Source organism: Rhamphochromis longiceps, linkage group LG2 (assembly GCF_057381845.1).
Source record: "Rhamphochromis longiceps isolate RC_006_pf linkage group LG2, R_longiceps_female_GT1.1, whole genome shotgun sequence".
Taxonomy (NCBI): domain Eukaryota; kingdom Metazoa; phylum Chordata; class Actinopteri; order Cichliformes; family Cichlidae; genus Rhamphochromis; species Rhamphochromis longiceps.
Window position 1 is genome coordinate 586299 of NC_140558.1, and position 26190 is coordinate 612488.

Below are 26190 nucleotides of genomic sequence, written 5' to 3' on the forward strand. Positions count from 1 at the left end.
CAGTTGAAATATGTTCAGGGGTGGAGCCTTATCATATGTGTGCTCTTTGGTCCAGATCGGAACATGTATGACAGAATGAGAGGCAATAAGATTTTCATGGCGAGTCATCGAAATTCGCCATGGCGCCACGGCCTCATAGTATTGTGAAAACTCAAAAGCTCCGCAATTTAACATGGCCCAGGTGTGTAGTTGACACTGACCAAAGATGAAGCTTATACAACCAAATCCCAAGGAGGAGTTCGCAAAAGTTCGAGGCATGGAAATGGCAAAATTAGAGCCAAAATGTCACCTTCTCTTCCAAATGGCGGACTTCCTGTTGGGTTTGCGTCAATGGGCCCACAGACTTTTTTGTTTGTCGTGGCATGATACACATGTGTGCCGAATTTCATACATGTAGCTGAAACGATGTGGTCGTAGGGCTGCATTTAACAAGGCATAGGTGGCGCTGTAGAGCCATTTCCCAGTGCTCATGAGTAAAACCATTAAAATACAAAATTTTTCACCAGACCTGGCATGTCTGCAAAATTTCATGAGTTTTTGAGCATGTTTAGGCCCTCAAAAAGCCAATTCATTTGCCGAAATAATAATAATAATAATAAGAAACAGAGCAATTACAATAGGGCCTTCGCACTGTCAGTGCTCGGGCCCTAATAATAAGAAACGGAGCAGATACAATAGGGCCTTCGCACTCTCGGTGCTCGGGCCCTAATAATAAGAAACGGAGCAGATACAATAGGGCCTTCGCACTCTCAGTGCTCGGGCCCTAATAATAATAATAAGAAACGGAGCAGATACAATAGGGCCTTCGCACTCTCAGTGCTCGGGCCCTAATAATAAGAAACGGAGCAGATACAATAGGGCCTTCGCACTCTCGGTGCTCGGGCCCTAATAATAATGGATACTTTATTGATCCCCATGGGGAAATTACTTGTTTTTCTCTGCATTTGACCCATTCACTCAGTGAAGCAGTGGGCAGCCCACTAAGCAGGCGCCCGGGGAGCAGTGTGTAGGGACGGTACCTTGCTCAGGGGTACCTCAGGGTAGCCGTTAAGTGGATTCGAACCGCCGACCTTCCGATCATGGGGCGACCACTTTACCTACTGAGCTATCCCTGCCCCAGTACTGTACTGCAGTACTGTACTGCAGAAAGTAGTGTTGGTACAGAAATGCTGAGAAAAAGGCAATTAACAATGGAAGAGAGACAGCTTTGATTTCAGAGTGCTATCAGACGTTAAACTGCAGAATTTTCAATAAAAAACTGGAAAAACTGGGGCGTTCTAAAACTTTTGACTGGTAGTGTAAATATATTTGCGTCATGGTCAGCTGTGTCAGTTGGACCCAGAATGCAGGACTCAGAAGATGAGAATTACATTTAAAAGCAGCTTTGTTGTTGAGAACATGCAGAATTAGGAGGAAACAAAACATCAGGAGTAAATAATCCAAAACTCTTCACAGAAGGATACATGAAGAGGGACACAGCTATTGTTGTATCCTTGCGTGTTTGTTTGCCCTGCGAGTTTTTCCTTCGACTCAAGTTCTTCTCCTTTGGAATACCAACAACGCTGCTCATTCTTAATCCGGAGCCTTTGGGTCCTGCCACATGACATAAACATACATATTCACAATTAACTTTTTTTTAATTTCTGAAGAAAAACACAGTAAAACTTCATATATGGAAAAAATAATTTAATTAGCTAAATTAATGTAAACATAAGCAGCAGCAAATCATAATCATTTTAACTGTTTGCCTCTCGTTATTTGAGTTGAATTTAAAAACAAACAAACTTGTAATAATAATAATAATAATAATAATAATAATAATAATAATAATAATAATAATAATAATAACAAGCTACTGTTTGCAAAGAGTGTTAGAAAATGAATGGCCAGTACCTCGAGTATATGAATTTGTGCTGTCACACATACATAATGAACATCCCTTGGCAGTATCAGCCCATGAAATGCTCTCAGCTGCTGTAAATGAGCAGAGTAAACCCAACTAATCAGGACTGTGAGGTGATGGCCCATTAATCCGTAAAATCTGAAGAAAAAAAAGCTGAGATGATGAAAACCTGTCACTAAATCTTGCACACTTGGCCTCCTCTCTTTCATCTCGTCTCCCGGTTTCATTTCACCACACTTCCATTCATCCTTTCATCTTTCAGCCCGTCTGTTGCTGCCAGGAGAAGGAGCATGCCTAAGGAGATTTTATCCAGAATCAACAATCACCTCAGTAACCAGGGAGTGCCAGCATGTCTGTGTGCACACCTGCTTTTTTTCTGGTATTAAGAATCCCTTTTTCTATTTTGTCCTCATTTTTCATCACAGGGTTTTGCTCTGTAATCATTCTGCAGCCTGATAAGGCTGTGATAAGCTCAGTAGAAAAATCACATAATAGATCTGATTTTTTTTGGCCGGTTTGCAGGTAATTACCAGATCTTACCTTTTAATTCTGCTGGCAGTTCCTGTGATGTGTGGAAATGAGGAGGAATGTAGCGTGAACCTGTTTTAATTGGTTTTTAGATGACTTTCACATGAACTGTGAAATTGTGCTAATCAACAGAAAGGACAGCATCTGGATGGCACTGAGCCAGCGGAGCTCATTCTGTGAAATCCAAGACGAACCCTTCATGTTTGTGCACGCATGTAATCGAACAGTGTCTGTATGTCCACACCAGTGCTGACTGATGCTTCCCATGGAAAGGTTTTCACTGATACTGATGAAGCATAATCATATACTGACTATTTGGAATGCTTCATATTTCTACTTTCAGAGTACTGCTTACATTTCCATTATAGTCAGGATAGTATAGCTGCCTGCTGGTCTGAGCAGGCAGGGCGACCGTGGCTCAGGGGGTTGGGAATCGCATCTCTAACCGGAAGGTTGCCGGTTCGATCCCTGGGCTCTCTGTCCTGGTCGTTGTGTCCTTGGGCAAGACACTTTACCCTACTTGCCTACTGGTGTTGGCCAGAGGGGCCGATGGCGCGATATGGCAGCCTCGCTTCTGTCAGTCTGCCCCAGGGCAGCTGTGGCTACAACTGTAGCTTGCCTCCACCAGTGAATGAATAGTGGTATTGTAAAGCGCTTTGGGTGCCTTGAAAAGCGCTATATAAATCCAATCCATTATTATTTTATATTTTTATATTTTTCACCAGAAAAGTGCCTCGAGTGCTCAGCTTGAGGAGAAAGGTGCCATGTAAGTTCATGGTAAATTGTCTGGAACTTCTATACTGGTCACAACTCTCTGTGAAGAGTACTAATGGCCATTGTTTTTAATAGACAGTGTAATACAGTGGGGCAAAAAAGTATTTAGTCAGCCACCGATTGTGCAAGTTCCCCCACTTAAAATGATGACAGAGGTCAGTAATTTGCACCAGAGGTACACTTCAACTGTGAGAGACAGAATGTGAAAAAAAAATCCATGAATTCACATGGTAGGATTTGTAAAGAATTTATTCGTAAATCAGGGTGGAAAATAAGTATTTGGTCACCTCAGACAAGGAAAATCTCTGGCTCTCACAGACCTGTAACGTCGTCTGTAAGAAGCTTTTCTGTCCCCCACTCGTTACCTGTATGAATGGCACCTGTTTGAACTCATCATCTGTATAAAAGACACCTGTCCACAGCCTCAAACAGTCAGACTCCAAACTCCGCCATGGCCAAGACCAAAGAGCTTTCGAAGGACACCAGGAAAAGTATTGTAGACCTGCACCAGACTGGGAAGAGTGAATCTACAATAGGCAAGCAGCTTGGTGTGAAAAAATCAACTGTGGGAGCAATCATCAGAAAATGGAAGACATACAAGACCACTGATAATCTCCCTCGATCTGGGGCTCCACGCAAGATCTCATCCCGTGGGGTCAAAATGATCATGAGAACGGTGAGCAAAGATCCCAGAACCACACGGGGGGACCTGGTGAATGACCTGCAGAGAGCTGGGACCAAAGTAACAAAGGTCACCATCAGTAACACACTACAACGGCAGGGAATCAAATCCCGCAGTGCCAGACGTGTTCCGCTGCTGAAGCCAGTGCATGTCCAGGCCCGTCTGAAGTTTGCCAGAGAGCACATGGATGATACAGCAGAGGATTGGGAGAATGTCATGTGGTCAGATGAAACCAAAGTAGAACTTTTTGGTATAAACTCAACTCGTCGTGTTTGGAGGAAGAAGAATACTGAGTTGCATCCCAAGAACACCATACCTACTGTGAAGCATGGGGGTGGAAACATCATGCTATAGGGCTGTTTTTCTGCCAAGGGGACAGGACGACTGATCCGTGTTAAGGACAGAATGAATGGGGCCATGTATCGTGAGATTTTGAGCCAAAACCTCCTTCCATCAGTGAGAACTTTGAAGATGAAACGAGGCTGGGTCTTCCAACATGACAATGATCCAAAACACACCGCCCGGGCAACAAAGGAGTGGCTCCGTAAGAAGCATTTGAAAGTCCTGGAGTGGCCTAGCCGGTCTCCAGACCTCAACCCCATAGAAAATCTGTGGCGGGAGTTGAAAGTCCGTGTTGCTCGGCGACAGCCCCAAAACATCACTGCTCTCGAGAAGATCTGCATGGAGGAATGGGCCAAAATACCAGCTACTGTGTGTGCAAACCTGGTAAAGACCTATAGTAAACGTTTGACCTCTGTTATTGCCAACAAAGGTTATGTTACAAAGTATTGAGTTGTATTTTTGTTATTGACCAAATACTTATTTTCCACCCTGATTTATGAATGAATTCTTTACAAATCCTACCATGTGGATTCATGGATTTTTTTTTCACATTCTGTCTCTCACAGTTGAAGTGTACCTCTGGTGCAAATTACTGACCTCTGTCATCATTTTAGGTGGGGGAACTTGCACAATCAGTGGCTGACTAAATACTTTTTTGCCCCACTGTATGTATGGCTCATTGATAGATAGTGGTACTGATTTTGAACTTTACTGTGCTGGTACTTCTACTAGGATCTGAATACTTTTTGCCATAGCCAATCAATTAAATAAACACACTTCAACATTTGACTCACTGATAACAATATATATTAAATAAATTGATTTTTAAAAGCCTGTGGCAACAGTGACTAAAAACGCAGTTTTTTGATCTTGATTAGTGGTGTATAGTAACTGATGAAATGAGAGATGCACTGGGCGAACCCATTATTACCATTCAATACTGGGATATTATATTCAAATTTCACAAATGAGCTGAAGTCATATTGATAATCAGGATAAGTCTTGATATCAATGCATGGACCAATTTCTCTTTTTTAGATGATAGAAAACAGCACTAATAGCCTCAGTGAAATGATTATCAAACAGATATCATTGTCTAAAATAATGCCAAGGTTCCTGATTTGCTCATTGTGTTTGAGAAAATGGGCTAATTAGGGACAAGAATGGAGAACCAGTTCTTGTAGAGATCTGGTTCCCTACAAGGAACTAGTGTGAACCCAATCAGAATCGATAAGGAATTTAATTGGTAAGTGATACCAACACCATCCAACCCGCACTACTGAGAGGGAAGCTGGAGAGAGCCGGAGTAGGCAAACAGCTGACTGCATGGACCATCAACTACCTTACCAACAGACCACAGTATGTGAGGCTCCATGACTGTGTGTCCGAAGTGGTAATCTGCAGCACGGAGGCACCACAGGGCACGGTTCTCTCACCTTTCCTGTTCAGCCTTTACACTTCAGACTTCTGTTATAATTCAGACGATTGCCATATACAGAAGTTCTCTGATGATACAGCCATCATTGGATGCGTATCAGACGAGAATGATCAGGAATACAGGGGGGTCATCAGTGACTTTGTTGGCTGGTGTGAGACCAACGTACTCCAAATCAACGCCGGCAAGACAAAGGAGATGATCATAGACTTCAGGAGGTGAACATCCAAGGGAAAGACATTGAGATAGTGGACTCTTATAAGTACCTGGGTGTTCACCTCAACAATAAACTGGACTGGACTACAAATACAGACGTCCTGTATAAGAAGGGCCAGAGTCGACTCCACCTGCTGAGGAGACTGAGGTCCTTCGGATCTGCAGGACTCTGTTAAGTACATTCTATGACACTGTGGTAGCATCTGCCCTTTTCTATGCAGTGGCCTGCTGGGGGAGTGGATGCACGGACAGGGACAGGAGCAGGATTGACAAACTGGTGCGGAGGTCTAGCTCCGTGCTGGGATGCCCCCTGGAGTCTGTGGAGGTGGTTGGTGAGGGGAGTATGTTAGTAAAACTGACATCCATCATGAACAACCCACATCACCCACTGCATGAGTCTGTGAGTGGGCTGAGCAGCTCCTTTAGTCAGAGACTGAAACACCCTCGCTGCAGGAAGGAGCGCTTTCACAGATCATTCATCCCAACAGCAGTTAGACTCTAACTCCTCAATCACGATGTCATAAGTCACTGGACACTGTGAACATCCACGGTCACCACTTCATGCATAATGGACCTTCTATGTGCATGGACATGTGCAGGTATATATGTATGTATATGTATACATATGTATATTTAGTGTGTACATGTGTGTGTGTACATGTCTATAAACAGGAATAGTAGTGGTACAATAGCTATATCAAGCTATATAGTTTTTGTCTTCCATATTTCCAACTATATCCATAATCACATACTGTGTATGCTACCATTGTATATAGTGTATTATCTTACTTTTTTTCATTGATTGTACTTATTTGTATTTTTGTATTTCCTTCTGATATCTGTACCTGAGCTGAGGTGACGCAAAAGTTTCCCCGTTGTGGGATCAATAAAGTCTTATCTTATCTTATCTTATCTTAATGGAATCGGAATTACTCAATTCTTATCAATTTCCATCCCCAGGGGTGAGAAATATGAACACACTTTTTGCCTCTGAATTTTTTTGATCATCAACAAACACCACACCAAATTCCTCATGTGGCACGGTGGTTAGCACTGTTGTTGCACGGCAAGAAAGTCCTGAGTTCAATTCCACCATCAGGCCGGGGTCTTTCTGTCTGGGATAGGTTAATTGAAAATTGTCCATAGGTGTGAATGTGAGTATGAATGGTTGTCTATCCCTGTGTGTTAGCCCTTTGACAGACTGGCGACCTGCCCAGGGTGTACCCCGCCTCTCACAGCTGGGATAGGCTCCAGCACCCCCTGCGACCCTGAAAAGGATAAGTGGAACCGAATGAATGGATGGATGGATCAACAGACATGTCTGCGTGTGTCTGAACCATCGTGTGATGGTCTATGATGTATGTCAGTGAGGGTATCTGCCATAAAATGTTTGCTGAATCAAACATGTGGATCATCAAGAAAGAGATAAAAGTGAAAATTGCCCATATCCAGTTCATCTTTGCAATAGACCGGTTCCTTTCTAGTGCTTTTCTACTCTACTGAGCGCTCAAAGCGCTATTATCTCACTCTTATTGCCAGTTCTTGTCCTTATCTTCAACGTTCATTTCATTTCATTCATTTATTTGTTCATTTTCAGGCACAACAATACCTATATTGAATATAAAATGCACAAAACAAAAAACAAAAATTGCCTGAAAAAGGAGTGGGACGAAGAAAACGTATTAAATCCCACCCCTATACTCACTCATCAACAAAAAAAAACAATAAACTTCCCGCAGCTACGCCCATCATTGCATACAGACCCATCAACAGCCCCGGGCACATACAAGCATCTAAACGGCAGCTCGCAAACAACAATTAGAGCCTTCATAACTGAATACAGAATATATAAATTATAAATTGCATTACCACAGGTAACAGGCAGTAATAATTACAAGTAACAAACACACATACATATACATACATACATACATATATATCTACACACACATGCACGTATATATACATACATACGCACACTCTTCTTTATTTATTATTATTATTTTTTTCTCTCTTGGAATCCATACCAGCAATGGTAAGAGAACAGACATTACAGAGCACACTAAAAACCATCATTGAGTATACTGTGACCAGACCAACTCTTTGTAGAGAAATTTAAATCTATGAATATTTTTGCATTGTTTCAATTGTAAACTCAGACTGTTCCAGATTTTCACACCACATACAGACACACAAAAACCTTTACGGGTTGTTCGAGTTCTGGGTAATTTGAATTCTCCAAAGCCTCTCACATTATAAACCTTTTCTCGAATTTCAAATCTAGTTTGTAAATTTGCCGGTAAAAGTTTAGTAAAAGCTTTATACAAAATTATGGATGTATTGTAATTAACCAGATCCTGGAATTTAAGTAACTTTGCCTGAAGAAAGAATTTGTGAGTATGATCTAGATAACCAGCCTTGTGAATAATACGCAGTGCTCGTTTCTGTACTGTGACTAATGGATTAGTTGTATTTTTATATGTATTTCCCCACACTTCCACACAATATGTAAGATATGGAAGAACCAGGGTACAGTACAGAGTACGAAGTGCATCTTTATCAAGGAATTGTTTCACTTTGTTCAAAACTGCGAGGCTTCTGGAAATTTTGGTTTTTGTCACGACGTACAAGGTGGCCTCACGCGCAGGACTCCGGGGATGATGTACACAAGAGAATTTATTACAGAACAATGTCCAAGGAGTGTATATACACAGATACGGGGCAGTGCTATTTACAAGGGTGCGGGGCAGTGCTATGTACAAAAGGTGAGGGGGGCAGGGGTCCGGGGAAAATCCAGGGGAACACGCTCGTTTCTCTCCACACAATCCAGACACGAATCCACTCGCACACGAGGAAAACAGTCCAGGGAATCTGTACACAAAGAGACGCTTGTTAAATGCTAAACACACACTGCATGGGAAAATACTTGCTGGGGCGCTCGACTTTCACTGACGCGATGCTCACAACGATCCAGCGAAGAACAGCCGTTGCTTCCCGTCTTAAATACCACACTGATGAGGCACAGGTGTTTCTTCCTCCGAGGGCTTGGGCCAAGGGCGTGAACCCATAATGAGTTCAGCCCTGGCGAGAGAGAGGAGAAGAGAGAAAGTGGGGGAAACAGCTGATCAGCGACCAGCTGAACCCCCTGGCCGTGACAGTTTTTATGTGTCTGACGTGGGGTTTCCATGAAATTTTATTATCAATTACGACTCCCAAAAATTTGTTTTCACTCACATTATCAATTGGTACACCTTCAATGATAATTGGTAATTCTATATTATATTTTAAATTACCAAAAAACATTGCTTTAGTTTTATTTATATTTAATGATAATTTATTTATGTCCATCCATTTTTTTATTAATTTTAGCTCCCTGTTTACGGTTATTACAAGATCAGTATAATCATCGCTACTGAAAAATATGTTGGTGTCATCTGCGAACAGTATGAGTTTAAGTACTTGAGAAACATCAAAAATATCATTTATGTATACATTGAAAAGTTTTGGTCCCAACACTGACCCTTGGGGAACACCACATGTAATACCAAGTTTCTCTGAGTGGTAATGCCCTATGCTAACATATTGTTCCCGACCCGTTAGGTAACTTTTTAACCAGTTACCAGCTTTCCCTCGAATACCATATCTTTCCAATTTATCCAATAAAATTGAGTGATTGATTGTGTCGAAGGCCTTTTTGAGATCAACAAAAATACCAACTGCATATTTATTTTTATCCAGTGTATCAGTAATTTCTTCTACTGCCTCAATTATCGCCATTGAAGTGGTTCTTTGCGTTCTGAAACCATACTGACCAACATTTATTATTTGATGTTTTTCAAGGAATTTTTCTAATCTTTTTTTTCTTTTTTTTTCTTTTTTTCTTTCTTTTTTTTCTTTTTCTAATCTTGAATTAAAAGGTTTTTCTAGAATTTTTGAGAATTAGGCCTATAAAAAGATAAGATGGTAAAACTGTGTTTGTCATTTCTTTTATATAGTGGTATTACTTTCGCAATTTTCATTTTTTTTGGAAAACAACCGGACTGAAATGATAAATTACAGATATATGTTAAGGGACTAGCAATATTCAGAATAACCTGTTTAACTACAGACATATTTATGTCATGATAATCCATTGAAGACTTACTTTTACATTTTAATGTGATATTTATTACTTCTTGCTCATTTGTAGCTGAGAGGAACAGTGAAAAGGGATTTGATTTTATATTACTGATATTTTCATTTTTATGACACGGGATGTCCGCTGCTAGTTCAGGGCCAACATTTATGAAGAATTTATTGAACCCATCGACAATATTACTCATGTTGTGATTTTCACCATTTGCATCAGTAAAATATTGAGGATATGATGTTCCAGAAGATCCTTGTTTAATTAAGTTGTTTAACACATCCCAAGTTCCTTTTATATTGTTTTCATTTTCATATAATCTTCTTCTATAATAAAGTTGTTTGCTCGTTCTTATAATATCAGTCAATTTATTTCTATATGCTTTATATCTTTGTTCCACTTCTTTTGTTTTTACTTTGATAAACTGTTTATACAGATTGTTTTTCTTTTTGCAAGCATTGATAATTCCTTTTGTGAGCCAAGGACTTTTTATCTTTTTTTCTTTGTCATGTGTTCGTTTACAGGACAATGTTTATTGTACCACATAGTAAAAATATCTAGAAAATTATCATAAGCCTTGTCCACATCTGACTCTTCATACACCGAACTCCAATCTTGTTGTGCTAAATCGAAATTGAAGGCATGAATTGCTTCTTCATTTATTATTCACTTTGCTATCATGATCTTGGTATCTATTTTTTTTAAATCACAGTCACACAAAGTAAAAACTGGTAAGTGGTCAGTTATATCACAGACAAGCAGGCCACTATTAATTTGGAAATCCATGGCATTAGTAAAAATGTTGTCAATAATAGTGGCGCTATGTAATGTTATTCTGCTTGGCTTCGTTATTGTTGGATATAGTGATAAGCTGTACATCGTGTCAGTAAAGTCATCAATGGCTTTTAACCTTGTTGGATTTAGCAAATCAATATTAAAATCACCACAGATAAATAGTAATTTTTGGTTCACCGAAGCAAACGTTTTTTCTATCCATTCATTAAAAGTGTCAATACTTGAACTGGGTGTCCGATATATGCAACTTATTATAATTTTTTGTTTTTTCATCGTCTTTCTTTAATCCAAAAAAAAGTTATATACAAACATTTACAAAACTGAAAAAACGATAATAAAAAATAGGAACGTATCTATTTCAGACACAGGATCTATTCTCCAACACGTTTCATCAATAAATAAATAAATGCATTCTGAAAAATATTTTTTTTGCACAGGTTAGATCCACAAAGTCAGCCTGTAATGTGAGCCACACCACCAGTTGACAGTCTCCCTCTCTCTCGCACACACACAAAAACGAGAAAAATAAAAAACAAAAAAACGGAGACTTCAATAATGCACGTTGACCTCCACAGAAATAAAGCCCAAAGGCATGTATTTAAAAAAGGCGATATTTTAAACATTCGTCAGCACGAAAACACACCAGAATTGGGGTGTATGGAGCTAACATACATGGCTGTGAGTCCCTTTCTGTCACAGACAAGGATGCGGTGGACTCAAAAGCAGACTCAATTGCTCGAACTATGTATAATTTATTAGAAGGAACAAAAACGTGAACAGAACTGGGTTTAACAGAAACCATTCGCAGAAACTAAGGGAAATCCGTGGGCGGGGAAACAGGTGTAGAGCACAGGGAGAACTCGAACGGGAACTTTTTGGAGACCCTGGTTATTAAGCGGGGAAAAGGCTGCCATGGGAGCATTCCAGAGAGGATCGAGAGTGTAGAGAGTCCGGTCCAGATTCCAAGGAGGTGGAGAGTATGGACTGAAGGGCAGGCTGAGGAGAAGTTGTGTATGTGGTCCTTGGGTTCCGAGCAGACGGAAAAACAGGATGGAGACGGAACCAGCACTACTGGTGAGTGCGACGGGTGATGAATCTGAAGAATGCAGGAGACAGAAAACACATTAAACCATGATCCAGGTATACAGAGTCTGAGCACAGAGGAGGCCAAGTTTACCACAGATGGTAGCAGGACGAACTGGCGAGGAGTGGGAGGCAGTGCTGGCTTAAAAACCCTCTAGGTGGAGCCCCGGAGATTGAAAACAGGTGATGAGCTGGCCAACTCCACCCCAAAGGACGGATGACAGGAACCTGGACCATGCCCGACCAGACACTCCAACAGCATATGACACTTTCGGGCCTCTGCACAAAACTTCTGATGTCATTAGGCGATCCCATGTATCCAGCATTGGACTCCAGATTGTCCCGTTTCAGAATGTGAGTAGTAGATTCAGCAGTCACCATTTTGGGCATGATTTCTGGACATGGACATGGACCAAGCGTGGCTCTCGTGAGCCACATAACTGCAGCTTGACATTTTGGAGTCCACCTCGTCACTCTGCAGCACCTAACAGAGGAAGTCGATGTATATGGCTGCAAGTTTTAGGGTCTGTATTTTGCTGAGTTTGTCCGAAGGTAAAGTGGGGATAATTTTCCGCAGAGCCGCGAAAGCCTCGTTCAGAGACTGGGTCCTCTGTCGCTCCGGGACGTTGGCCATGACCCGCTGCAATTGGAGCTCCTCGAAAGACTGGGGGCTGCAGCTGCTGGACTTCTTCCCTCTTTTCCCAGGGGTCGGGCTATCTGAGTCCTCCCCATTTTTCCTGCTCGGTCTCCTCTTCCTCCCACATTTCTTCGGCTGTCTGTCCAACTCCCCCTCGCTTTTGCTCAGGCTGTCCACAGGAGAGACTGGGGAGCTGCCCGATTCTTCCCCCAGATTTTCCTCAGACATCTCCACCTGGGTCGATGGCGGCCAGAAAGTGTCCCCCCAAAATTATTTCCCTCTCATGGAGTCAAAGAGTTAGTTCACCTGTGGCTCTACCAGGCTTTGAAGGCACCAACGAATCCATAAATGGGTTACGGGAAAGACAAGTCTTTATGCTGCTCTGTTGTATGTTAATTGCCCCTTGGGGATAAATAAAGTCTTTCTGATTCTGATTCTGAAAGAGCTTTATACAACTTGGCTCATTCACCCATTGATACAAGCACTGTTTTGTATTCTTACGTGGTTTCTTTCTTCTTCTTCTTTGCCTGTCCCGTTTGGCTTTTTTGCCATCAGAATTATTGTCTAAAGGCAAAGAAAGGTGCCCAACGGATTTACCAAATGGACCATCCCAGCCTTGCCGTATTGGTCTATTTGAGTCACCTTTTATTGTTTATTTTATTTTCACTTACAGGACAGACTTGACTGGGGAAAAGAAAGGGGAGAAAGAAAGAGGAAAACAGCGGAAAAGAGGGATGGGGAAAAAGGGCAAAAAAACCCCAAAATAAGCAGACAAAAAATGCATATATCAATCACCTGGATCACCTGTTGAGAAAGAAAAAAGAGAAAACAAGCAGAAGAAAAAAAAGGGCAACATAATAAACAACATCACGATGATATATGGGAATATAACAGTAAATATTAAATATTAAACATTATTTTGCAGCACGTAAGATCGACAGCGCACAGTGTGCTTTGAGGTAGGAGCCAAAAAGGGTGTAGTGTGTGAGCACCCGTGTGTACACCTGTAAGCATGGACACGCTTGTATTTAAAAGGTTCCTTCATGTAATGATCTGCTAGAGGGTGTGGGGGGGCCACAGCCCCGTCCTCCAGGGCATGAAGCAGGTATGGAGGAGATCAGAACTCCAGACATCCAGAGGCCCCCAGAACACAAGAGACCAAGGAAGACCAACAGAGGGGCAGCCGCGCCACTGTCCCAGAAAGAGCTGAGGAGAGTCCCAGATGAGGGCTCACTCAGCAGCCGCAGAGCAGAAGCCAGGGGGGTTGCAGTGACGTGCCCGTGAGCTCCGCCAGCAGCCCGCTGTGCCTGAGTGACCAAGCCCCATGCCGAGAGGCCGGGGGCACCCCACCCCCAAGGTGGCCCAAGCGAGCCCCAGGCTCCAGGCCCCGACAAGCAGCCACCAAGGAGTGAGCCGGTGTGTACACTGCAAAAATGGCTAGTCTATATTTAGGAAAAAAATACTACATTTGATACAAAAAGCACTGAAAACAAGTGAAATTATCTGTCCATGCAGCAAGTTTATTTTACTTAATAAGAAATCTTGAAATAAGATTTTTTAATCCAGAAATAAAAGAACACATTTGAGAATTGAAGAGGGTTAAAATAATCTTTAAAGAGCTCAATTTAAGATAAAATTACTTGATATCAAGTCCCAAATATTAGTTAAATATGCTAAATTACAGTCTTTTTTTATGTTTTGAATTCTTACTTGCAGCAAATGAATGCACTGCAACGAGAAAAATAGTTCTAATACTATGAAAAACTACTCAATATTAGTGAAATATGATTAATTTGTTTCTTGATTCAGGTTGGCTTATCTTAAAATAGAGCCGAATCAATATTAAATCCAGGCAAAAAAACCTTAAAACAGACCTTTTTCCTACTCCTTGGCTTCTACTGAAATCACAACCAGGACAAGAGTGATATATGTCAACATTTATTTCTCTCATGAGAACAAAATCCTTTTTTTTAAACAAAATAGGGCTGCTGCACAATCCCTAAAAGTCTAAATCAACCCTTTAAAAGGCCTAAACACAGAAAAAAAATTACAGTTTTGGCCTTAAACTTTTGTGACAGTCACATAGTCTCACAATGTTATAAATAATGGCATTACTGACTTAAAACTTTACATGCCTCAGGTAAAGTGTCACTAAGAAAAAAAAACAACAACTTTCATTTGTAAAGCATTATAAGTACAGCCGTTTCTCAGGACATTGCTAGGCAAATTAGGAACAAAGTTGTACAAACGTACTACAAAACTAAACAAACTGCAAATGACCTGATAAAATCCTGCTTGGTATTCACCTATTTTTCAAAGAACGACTTCCACTCAGCTATTGCTTTCTTATATGCACTAGTGGCATCTTGATCATGGATGGCATCAGTGATTACCTCAGTTTGTATGACAGAGAGGACCGTTGCAACACATTTTGGGTATGTTAAGTGCAAGGTGTAGTAATATGCCATCAACACCAACATTCCTTCCCAGAAATCCTCCAAGGGGAGAGTGGTCACTGGTATGTTTCCTACAGCAACAATGCTGGTTGTTCCATCAAAAAGCAGCACTGGGGAGGAGAGAGGCCACTTCTCCAGGTATAGCATTGCATCTTCACCTGGCTAGAAGAAGCACAAAAAAAGGACAAATTCTTCAAGATTTTAAATGAAAGGGTTGCTGTGCATCCAAACAGCTTAAGACACAAATAGCAATATCAAGAGTTTAGAATGCTCCAACTGATTTACTGTTGGAATAGAAGAAATAAATATAAAATATCTGACTTACATAAATATGAAATTTTGGAAATGTATTAATTCTGAGCATGAATTTTCTCTAATTTGCAGCATTTTTATCATGTCTATTTGTGCTTTTTTTCTCATTTGTTTTTTAAAACAATTTCTTTTAACTTTGTTACATATTCTAGTTTTTGAAGGCCTTTTTAAATATATCATTTTACTGCTTCTACTTGTATCCTAACTGCAATGTGCTTTTGCTCTGTGCTGCCTCTCTGGAGTAGGTTTTGAATAACAATTAAGAAATCCTGAATAAGGAGTAATTTAATCCCTGCTGAATTGAACTTCGACCTACTCTTATTAAGCAGGAAAAGCAAAATAATAATATTAATAATAACAATACAAGTAAATGGAGTACAAGTTACAGTGGCTGGTATTGCAGCTGTTCTCACCTTGAGGATATGAAGGAGAGCCTCACTGGCACTTCCCAGCCGCTTTGGTGGTGTAGTTTTTGAAGGAAAAAGAGATGGAAGTGCATTGAAGAGAGTGACAGTAAAATCCACTGTGAACAGAGAAAAGTATCTCAACAAAGCAATCCGAACATATCTGATGTGTGGATTTAATGTATGAAAAGGCCACTTACCTCCACGTACATCCAAGGGGAGAGGAGGTTTCAGGACCTTCTTCCAAATGCCATAGAACTGCACTTTCGAACAAAACTCTGCCCATCGACCCTTCATTTGATCTATGTATTTGCAGTTGGAGCCACCAATGATGCGACGCAGTTCATCCATCGCCTATGACAAAGTTGTGCTCAGTTAGTCAAGAACTAACTAAACCTATCCAGAGAAAGCAAGGAATTTAACTGAAGGTAGTTGAACTTACATTTTGTATGTCTTTGAAGCACGGGTATGCTTCAAATACTTTTCTGGGCCTGTCTTCTTCCCTTGTAATATCTGCGTCAATAAAAGTTCGTCTGGCCTCAAACTCCAGGTCCAAAATTTGAGCAACGTCACTTTGGTTGGGTTTTGCACTGGGTTTCCTGTACATGTTGCTCAAGGTTTTGTAATGTCTTGCCTGCATCTTCAGGCTGTCATGGTCTGCTAGGGAAAGCAAAGAGCAATTGTAAGACATGGTGTAACTAGACTTCACAAAATTCAGATTTTTCTAATCAGTCATTTCTAGTTGCATGGTTGTTTTTAAGTATAATATTTCTGAGAATTAATGTTTAGGTTAAATATGTTTGAGTAATGAACTGACCCTATATGTCCTGATCATTTCCCTTTGTGTCCTTTTCTTATAATGATCATGGATTTATGTTAATTGTTAGTTTGAACAGAATCAAATATTAAAACGACAGTTTAAGATGCCCGTGAATAAAACTGTGGTGAAAATAAGGTAAAGGTTGTTTACTGTGTATATCGTTCACATCAGTGTGAACAGTGATTATGAGCTGATGGATAAAAATATTTTAGGTAATTTGATCTATGACAGAAACACTGTGATAAGGCATGATAGATGTGACCAGCATGAGGATTTACATGTGTAAATAATCAGCACTGAGTAACACCCATTACAACACAAAGTGTTAAAATACTTACTATGGCTAACTGGCAAACTGGAATGAGGGATCTATCATATGTTGATTTTACACACCAACTCGAGTTAATGCCAAACCACTATGATTTATGGAATAAACACTTAGAACGGGGTTCATTGCTGCAACCATATTTTGGAAAGAGCTGTAAGAGGAACCACAGTCAGACAGAGGTAGATAAGGGTGATGGTGGACTTACCAACAACATCATCTGGAGGTGCAGTTGAAGGACCTATATCAGCCCTGGGTGCAGAGCATGAGGCTGACTTGGATAATAGTGGTAAAGCCAGCGTAGTATTGTTTGACGTAGTTGGTACAGTGGAGGGTAGCGGCAATTGGGATTCTTTCTCTGAGGAAAAAACAGAAGATGAACAGAATGTAATAACAGGGAATAGCTAGAAAGTTAAGGAAAATACTCAACACTGTATAAATCTTGTGATGCACTCTGAACAGAAAACTGAGGGCAGGTGGTCTCTTTGAAGTTTTAGATGTCCAAAAGTCATTAGTACAGCAGACCAAAGTACACACCTGCATTTGAGTTATCCTCACTGAGGTCATCATTGCTCTCAAGAAGTATGGTATAGTCACTTGAACCACTTGCTTCACCACTTAGGTCACCTTCAGTCCCGTTGTCTGTGTCATCTGAGCTGAAAAGAGTCTTCCTGGGCCTGCCTCGTTGTGGCATGGAGCCCTGCCTCTTCCTTGGAGACTTCATATTTTGGAGTCGTTTGTACAGTTTGGTGTAGATGGTCAGCTGTGGTAAAATAATATATATTTGTACATTCTTTTTTTTTTATCTCGCTCAATTTTAGATATTGTAGTGAGTAAAGAATGACTTACGTATGGCATGTGTGTGTCAGCATCACGTAACATGGGGTAATAGTCGACAATCTTCTGCGACATTGCTCTCATTTCGAGTTTGGAGGGGTATGTTACTTCTTTCCCCATGGGACTAGCACGGAGGATTGCAACCATGCTGGTGACGGTGTTCCTTACAAGTCTGCAACATAGCTCCTTCAACATCCTACAGTCCTTTTCCTTTCCACTGTGGAGCAATGCAAAGTACTGACTGCGCACCATGTCCAACTCTGAATCTGTATACACCACATACTCTGGTGGGTCTGGCATTTTCATTTTTTTGTCAGCAGTGTAGGAAATGGGAGTGGAAGTTTGAGGCTGACATTGTGACACATCAAAGCCTAAGGGGTTACTCTCGCTTCGATGGAAAGTGTTGGCATCTTGGTCAGTACTCTTAAACTATAACAGTTGTGGGATATAAACAAAAATACACAATTAGGCAAATTAATGCTAGACAATATGGACAGTAATCATCTTCTTAGTGGTATAATGTGTATTTACCTTTTGGCTGATAAAATCCCAAATCTTCTTTCTACGGAAGAAATTTTCATGGCCCGGAAAAAGATCCTTTAGGTCATCCCGGGTAAAGCTCCTCAAAGTTTCCTCATCAATATTCGCAGCTGTAAAAGAGAAAAACAACTTCAAAAGTGATATTTATTTCTCTTTTCCTGGGCGTGGCTTATTACATATTGAGGTCATTTTTTTTGTCAATAAATGTATTTTAGCAATAAGTAATATTAACAGGATAAAATGTCAAACTTAAAACAGTTTATCAAATATTTGGGAATGCAATAAAACTATTTTTGGCTGTCTTCAAGAATGATGTTCCAAGTCTATTTAGGCAAAGACAGCTCAAGGCTATAATGTGGATAAAGTTCAGAGTAGAGTGCAATCCTAGCTCCAAGTTTCAGAAATGATGCTAACAGATGCTAAGGCTGCTTAGCTAACGTACCAAAATAACTGAAAAATAAGACTTACCCTGCAACACAGACAGTATGGCATCGTCAAAGTTGTCCATGCCGTGACAGCAGTTCTCTAGTTCGGTTCCAAAGCCTCCACTCACAGTGCCTGGAAATATCCTACAGCTTAAATAAGATCATTTAGCTAAAGTTAACACATTAGCTAGATTGCTAACTAGCAGCCCTCACAAAACACGACTTTATCTTAATAACACCGTTGTACCATAGTATTTTTCAAATCAACTTAATGTTACCAACCTTAAATTACTGTTCGCTTTGTTTAGATAAATAATTTTGATCTTCCTAACGGTCCTGATGGTTAACAAAGCAGGGGAAAAGAGTTTGTCCCGCGTGAAAGTAACGTCACGACAGGAACTGAGAATGCGCATGCAGAAAATTATTTATATTTAATTTTTTTTAAGTAAAAAAAAAGAAAATAAAAATATAAATTCAGTCTTAAACACTTATTGCCTAAAAATAAATATAACTGATGTAATTTAAACCTGAAAAATTGGATAATTAAGGATGCATATATTTTTAAAATTGCCTACCTTTCCCATGGTCCCACACTCTCATCTGTGGCCTTCAGTGGAGAGCGGTAAAGTAAAGCTGCATTGCTACTGCGCGAAAACAGTTCACCATGGCGCTCTGGAGATGTATGATCTGTTTTATCTTTGTTTCTTTAACTCTGAAGGTGCTCCTTAGCCACATAAATGCAGCTCATGGTCGAAGGCAGGATTTTTGGGTTTACTGTGGAATAGATGGCTGTGAACAAGATTTCAGAGTTTTTAACTCATTCTTTCGCCACATTAAACGGACGCACCCTCTGTATTTGACGAATGGAAGCCCACCAAGAGGATGGAGGATCCCCCCAACATCCCACTCTTTAGGATCGGAAAATTTTGGTGTTTCAGTCTTTGCCAACTGTAGTACTGCAACAACAACCAGCACCGTGGAAATATCAACTGGTGGATCTTGGCCTGAAGTGCAGGAGCCTCAGGTTGTTGACAGCCCGAGCGCGGTAAGTGTTAAACTAAATAAAATGTAGTGTGGCTTCTGATGACAAATTTAGCTATGTCTAACTCCTCGTATTTGGTCCTATATTACTTTTAATCATTTTCTCCATTTTTAATCAAGAGAAATTTAACGAGATCTCGCGATATTATACCGCTAGATATTGTTCTTCAAACTGTTACAAGCGATTTCCACCATGGTTGGATTTTAAATCACAATTTCATCCTGCAGGATGAAATGAAAAACAAATAAACAGAATAGCAGTTCAGTGTAGATAGTACAGGCTATGCTGCAGCCGGAGAAGGCACACACTCTGCGGCTGGCATGTCTCCTGGTGAAGTTTGCATCAAAGACACTCTCAGCGCGTTTAAATCGTTCAATGTGACAGCAATTTGGGTATCTCGTAGGAATTACAGTTTCAGGTAAGACACAGAGTATTTGGAAGCACTGTAAAAAAATCTGTTGGCTAGAAATACTGCCAAAACATGGATAAGAATGATTTTTTTGAAAATTAAATAAATTAATAAATGCATACAATAAAATATATCCATATACTAATACTAACATAAATTCTAAGTGCAAATCTAAATTACGTGATTTAAAAATACATAAATAATTTAATAAATACAACAAACATGTAAAGAAACTAATATCTAAGTGCGAACAAAAATTCATTATTTAAAAAGATAAAATCTCATTCTCATGAATCCAATCCCTAGCCTCATCAAAACAATGGACAACCCCTTTTTTATTGTTTCTTTGTCTTTGATTTCTTTTCCATTTTTTTTCTTTATTCCAAAGAATGAATATTATATTATCTTATATTATATTGAATATTCACAACTGTAACACTAATCACTGTCATGCACTTTGTTTTTTAATGGACCAATCATTAGGTGTAACTGATTATACCTGTTATGTAAGAATTTCTATAATTGGCCAGGAGTTTGGACTAACTTTGTTTTTCTGCTCTAAAGGAAGAAGCTGTTGCTAAAACATCCTTTACCAGACATGATATTACCAGATCTGCTGCAGCTTTTGCTATCTGTGTTCAAGAACAGTGCCACTTATCACAGGTATGTTATAGTCTTAATGGATCAATACATTACATAAGGCAATCAATGTCTTACTTGTTCATAATGGAATTCAGAAATTTTTTTTTAATATAAATGCAGAATAAGTTACTTTTGTTTCAAATGTTTTCACAGAGAACGGTCAAACATATCATCTCAGGAGTGCAACAGTATCAGGCTGTTCTTTTGGATACGCTCAAGGAAAGAATGAAGACAGTGTTTGAAGATAATGCCGAGGGAACCACTCAGCTTCAAGATGAGGCTTTGGCTACATTTGATAAATTCATGGATCCTTTCTCCACCATTGCATATGGACAGTGTAGAGCCATAGGGGAAATGTTCTGTCCAGTCAACGCCGAGGAAGTAGTAGTATCCCAGAAGATATGTTGGGTAAAGCAAGGTCTTTCAAGGGTCATGTCCTTAAGGAACAAAAGTTTTTACTATGTACCATTAATTGAAAGTCTAAAGCAGTTAATGACTAATGAGAGAATCTTTACCATGTTGAACACTGCACCACAAAGAAGCAGAGAGGGATTCTTCTATGATTTTAGAGACGGGTCCCTCTTTACATCTCACCCCTTGTTTTCTCAGAGGCCAAATGCATTGCAATTAATACTGTACACAGATGAAATTGAAATATGTAACCCCTTAGGGTCCCATGCTTCTGCAAACAAATTGGTCATGTTTTATTATACTTTAGGAAATATTGATCCAAAATTTAGGTCAAAGTTAGCTGCAATACGACTTCTTGCTATTGCTAAAGCAAGTGACATTTCTCAGTGGGGTATTGATGTTGTACTGAAAAGAATACTTCAAGATCTATCACTGCTTTACAATGGTGTAAGGATTGAAATGTCAAATGGTGAAATTGAATTGTTTGGTGCTGTTATAGCCATTTGCGGAGACACGCTAGCCCAGCATGAGATTGCTGGCTTTAAAGAAGGGATTGGTTTTGCTTATAGCAAATGTAGACACTGTGAATGCAACTTTGATGATATGCAAAGTGTTTTTGAGGAGAAGAAGTTTGTTCAAAGAACTCTGGAGAAACATATCAGGCAGTGTTTTGAAATAGATAAAGCAAGCACAGATTTATTGAAAGCGTCCCTCAAAACTACTTATGGAATTAATAGAAGAAGCAGACTAGTTGATGTTCCTGCATTTGACCTGATCAAACAAACTCCACAGGACATAATGCATGTTATTTTTGAAGGTGTTGCATCAATGGAAGTTAAATTTGTATTAAAACACCTAATTCTCTCAGGACAATTGGAATTAGACAAGTTTAATTCAGACATTCAAAATTTTCCTTACTCACCTCTTGAAATACGGGATAAACCATGTCCTATTAGCTTTGGCACTTTAGCGGCTAACGACAACAAATTGAAACAGTCTTGTGGACAGATGCTAATTCTTTTAAAAATATTACTTTTTCTTTTGTATGGTGTGGAGAGTGAGTATGTTGTATTTATTAGAAAGTTAATTATGATAATTCAAATAGTTCTTGCTCCCATTATTTCTTTACAAACTGTATTGCAACTGAGAAATATGATTGAAGAACACCTGTATCAGTTCAAGCAACTTTTTCCCGAAGCCAATATAATACCTAAGCAACATTATATGTTGCATCTTCCCAGTCAAATCTTATCCCTTGGACCTTTAATAAGGAGTATGTGCATGCGCTTTGAGGCAAAGCACTCCTATTTTAAACAGTGGGCTTCTAAGTTAAATTTTAAAAATGTTTGTAAATCCCTAGCAAACCACAATCAATTTCTTGAGTGTTGTCAAAATGAAATAGGCACTGAACATCCTATTTTTGCGAAAGAAAAGGAATCCGGGCCAGTATCAGCTGTTAAAAATAATGAATATGTTAGGAAAAAAATTAAAGAATTTTTTGGAATAGATGTCATGCAGTCTGTTGTCTCAGTGAAATGGTATGTTCTAAATGGCAATAAATACATTGCTGGGAAGTCCATGATTATTGCAGACGTGGATGGCACTTTCCCTGTGTTTGGACTGATAAAGGATATCTTTTTGATTGACTCATCTTTTATTGCTTTTGAGTACCAATGCTATGAAACTTTGAATTTAAATGAAGACTTATTGGCATATGAAGTAACTGTGCCCATTGTTGCTCAAGCTACAGAATTAGCCCATGAGCTCATTGATTACACTTCATACTTTTCTATTAGTTTTAAGGACAGTGTGTTTGTTCCAATCAAATACAGTCTTTCTGATATTATTTCCCATAGAAATCACCCTTAAGATTAGGGTTGCACCAAGTATTGGCTTAGTGTAGTTTGTGATGATATAAGTTGACAGTCATTAAATGTTCCCTAAACCAATGTCAATGTTGTACCACATAATGCTGGCATGCTGGGACAAACAGCTGTCTTTGAAATGTGATTTGTATCATAAATTGTGATTAATTTTTTTCCCTTATATGTACAACTTTGAAGTCAGACATGATTTTGAATAAATAATATTTTCAACAGATGCCTTGTGTGAATTTCCTAAATCAAGCAAATTGAGTTTGTCACTCTATCTTGAAACAAGTGATATTTTGAGAGACATCTGGTGAGAGACCTAATGTAGGCTATTTTAAGAGTTATTCTTCCCATTTCTGGATTTCTGTACTAATATAGACACAATTATATGGTTATTCTCGATTTAAGTTTATTATCTAAAATCCAGACTTAGAAACAAGTAAATCTTTTTTAAAACAAGGCAAATAATCTGGCCTGTCTAAAAATAAGATTTTAAATCATGGCAAGCACCAGATAATTTGCAGTGTACCTGGACGCCCACCCCCGGACACAAAGAACCACCAATGCACCGATGTCTGAGGGCATCAGCCACTGGCAGGGGGAGTGGTGGTGGGGGGAGATAGGCCTCCAAACCTTGGAGGGCCTGAGATGTCCCCAGAGAGGTGGCGTCTGATACCCAACCTGACATATAGACACAGACATACAGGCACACACAGACACAAACATCCATTCCCACCCTCATGCTCTCATATGCACTTACTCCACACTCAACCAACGTGGAGACAGACATAAAGAGACGCTGTACACACGATCACACTCCCCAAGCGTACTCTAAGAACTGAGTCTAGGTACCCTTGCCCCTGGAGGGGGAACTGCACCCAGACCCAGGTGGTGTTACCCTTTTCCCTGCGGTGGGGGGAGGCAGACCGCCCCGACTCCGCAGCAGCTGGGAGGCCACACATTCCAGACCGCAGTCGGACGGCCAACTCCTCCTAGCCCCCCCGCTCCAGCAGGCCGCAGAGAATGGGGGTGAGAGAAGACTCCAAACCTCCCTCCACCCGCTCATTGTAGTGTTGATGCATGTGTGTTCTAAGGTGCATTTAAAACCCAGGAGGGCATGGAGCTACCTGCCAGAGAGCAGCAGGTAAGCGCATGGTCCCTCCTGCTAGCCCTCAATGTCTACGTGTATTTAAAATTGAGAGGTGGGCAACGATGCCAGGGGTGAGGTGTACACCCTGATGGTCTTTTGGAGTCCGTGTAGCGTGCCCACCCCCAAGATCCTATATGTATGTGTTATGAGAGTAATGAGAGTAATGTGAATGTCTAAGTTGTGAGATAAAATTGTGGCACAGGCAGCCAGAAGGGGACAGAGGGGGAATGCCTCCCCTGCACCCTGGTGACACACCTTTATCCCAAGGCCCTGCATGTGTGGGTGATTGTGGTGGAGCGGGAAGAGGGAGGCAGCTGGAGATGGGGAGGGAAGGAAGGGAGGGGCAAGTGACCCCTCGCTGAGGCCAGTTCCCTCGCTGACCCCAGTAGGCACCCCCATACTCTGCAACCTACCAGGGAAAGGGGGCCCAGGCCCATCCGGACTGGGGCCCAGTTCAGCAGCGCCGCCTGGCCCCACAGAGCCCGGGACAGCCCACCCGACCCCACCACAGAGAAAACTGCACCCACGCCGTGGTTTCGATTGATCTGATATTCAATGGCGTGTCCAGCGGGGTGGCCTGGGGGGGCACAGGCCACCCCCCCAACCAGACTGGCCACCCCAGGTGCCACCCCAAATGTAAAACAATAAAATTCAATCAAATGTACGATTATGTTTTCACGGTGAAGCTCAGATATCCGAGTGTAAGTGAATGCAGCATCGACTTCTGCGCTATGTGCATCACATTAGCAAAGGTAGGAGAGCCAAGCACGAAAGACGGCACTGCAGGAAACAATTTTTCGGTGAAAGAAAATGATGACAGAATAAATGTCCCGGTAAGTAATATTAAGTTTGTTGAGTTTAGTAAACTTCGGTGAAATTAGAATACCAAGGAGAAAATAACACTTAAAGAATTATTGCAGCCGTCGAATATTTCAGACAGTATGCTACTGAGGGGAGCTAACATAAGAGTTATGAGTTATAAGATATAATCTAAGTCGTAACATTGCTGTATGGAGCTGCAGATTTGGTTGCAGGTTAACATAGCTGGACTGGCCATCGGGCATACCGGGCATATGCCCGGTGACTTATTTTTTTTATTTTTTTTGTAATGGCATGAACAATGACAGGTGGTGGGCTGGCCAGATGTTGGCAGATGTGTAAAAATAACTCCGTTGTTTGGTGGTGGCTATGGCGGGGCTTCCACAGAGGCCAGCAGGTGGATGAGGGAAGGGGAGGCAGGAGGAGAGCCCCGAGGCAGCCGCCAGTCCGAGTGTCAGGTGAACTGAACTTCAGGTAAGAAGTTATGACCTGCAGTCTATCTGGGTCAGATATAAACTAAGTTTAGGTGCAGTTTATTTTCGTTGTGCTGACTTTTTACCGTCAGTTGCAATAACTCGTACTGCGTTCTAGCCAGCTTGATGGAGTATTTAGGTGGGTGATGTTACTGATAGTGAACTTTATTTTATTCATAAGGTTAGTTAGTAGAGTTGCCAACGGCTCCTTAAAAAAATGGAATGGTCCCTAATTCAGAGAAAATATTACACGTTTCGTATTGAGCTGAGAAGAGACGCAGTTTGTCCCGAACTTTAGCTAGAATGGAAAAAGACACAAAGCTGGAGTTATTCTGTCGTTACGCTGCACAGCTGCCTCTTCTTCTCTCATTCTCTCCCCCCTCCCTCTCCTGTTTCTACTTCAATCATGAAACTGATCAATGATCAGCTGATCAGCTTTTCTCTCTTGTTTGTTTATCGCCCACTTTGCGCCAGAAAGAGGAAACCAGCAGATGTCGCGCTAAACAACAGCAGCACGTTTAAGCTTGATCAGCTGTTGTTAGAATTTATTTAATATTAATTTCTAGTAAAAGCTGATGTTTGCTGGAGCCACAGCTGTAAAGCTGCTGGTCATGATATCGGTTTGTATATGTGGTGAGAGGGAAACATGAAGATGAAACCAGGAGATGTCCTTACTAAATCATCAGAGCTGAACAGAATGAATGAATATTCTTTATTGTCATTGTCACAGGTA

The 26190-nt window shown here is 40.6% G+C and overlaps 1 protein-coding gene, 1 long non-coding RNA gene and 1 pseudogene across 2 annotated transcripts; 1 reads left to right on the forward strand and 2 right to left on the reverse strand.

The window, feature by feature from the left end:
- Positions 1 to 11589: 11589 nt before the first annotated feature.
- LOC146676698 (twist-related protein 2-like) lies at positions 11590 to 12796 on the reverse strand (annotated as a pseudogene).
- A 1717-nt stretch (positions 12797 to 14513) lies between these two features.
- LOC146676699 (uncharacterized) lies at positions 14514 to 18967 on the reverse strand. The gene is made up of 9 exons (XM_085414062.1): positions 18684 to 18967; positions 18207 to 18325; positions 17688 to 18104; positions 17376 to 17601; positions 17047 to 17196; positions 16136 to 16353; positions 15894 to 16047; positions 15703 to 15812; positions 14514 to 15139 (listed from the first exon to the last, which is right to left on the reverse strand). The coding sequence occupies exons 1-9, from the start codon at positions 18721 to 18723 to the stop codon at positions 14828 to 14830; spliced, it is 1746 nt and encodes a 581-aa protein (XP_085270188.1). The 5' UTR covers positions 18724 to 18967; the 3' UTR covers positions 14514 to 14827.
- Positions 18968 to 19552: 585 nt separating this feature from the next.
- Positions 19553 to 22132, forward strand: LOC146676700 (uncharacterized). The gene is made up of 3 exons (XR_014912749.1): positions 19553 to 19685; positions 20656 to 20754; positions 20887 to 22132. It is a non-coding gene; the product is annotated as an uncharacterized LOC146676700 (long non-coding RNA).
- Positions 22133 to 26190: the final 4058 nt, after the last annotated feature.

Excerpts from the sequence above, each read along its gene's own strand:
- LOC146676699 (XM_085414062.1), bottom strand. The coding sequence starts at position 18,723 with ATGGACAACTTTGACGATGCCATACTGTCTGTGTTGCAGG. Across the intron at positions 18,326-18,683 it reads CATACTGTCTGTGTTGCAGG|CTGCGAATATTGATGAGGAA; the intron begins GTAAGTCTTATT and ends TCTCTTTTACAG. Across the intron at positions 17,197-17,375 it reads TGAGGATAACTCAAATGCAG|AGAAAGAATCCCAATTGCCG; the intron begins GTGTGTACTTTG and ends TTTTTTCCTCAG.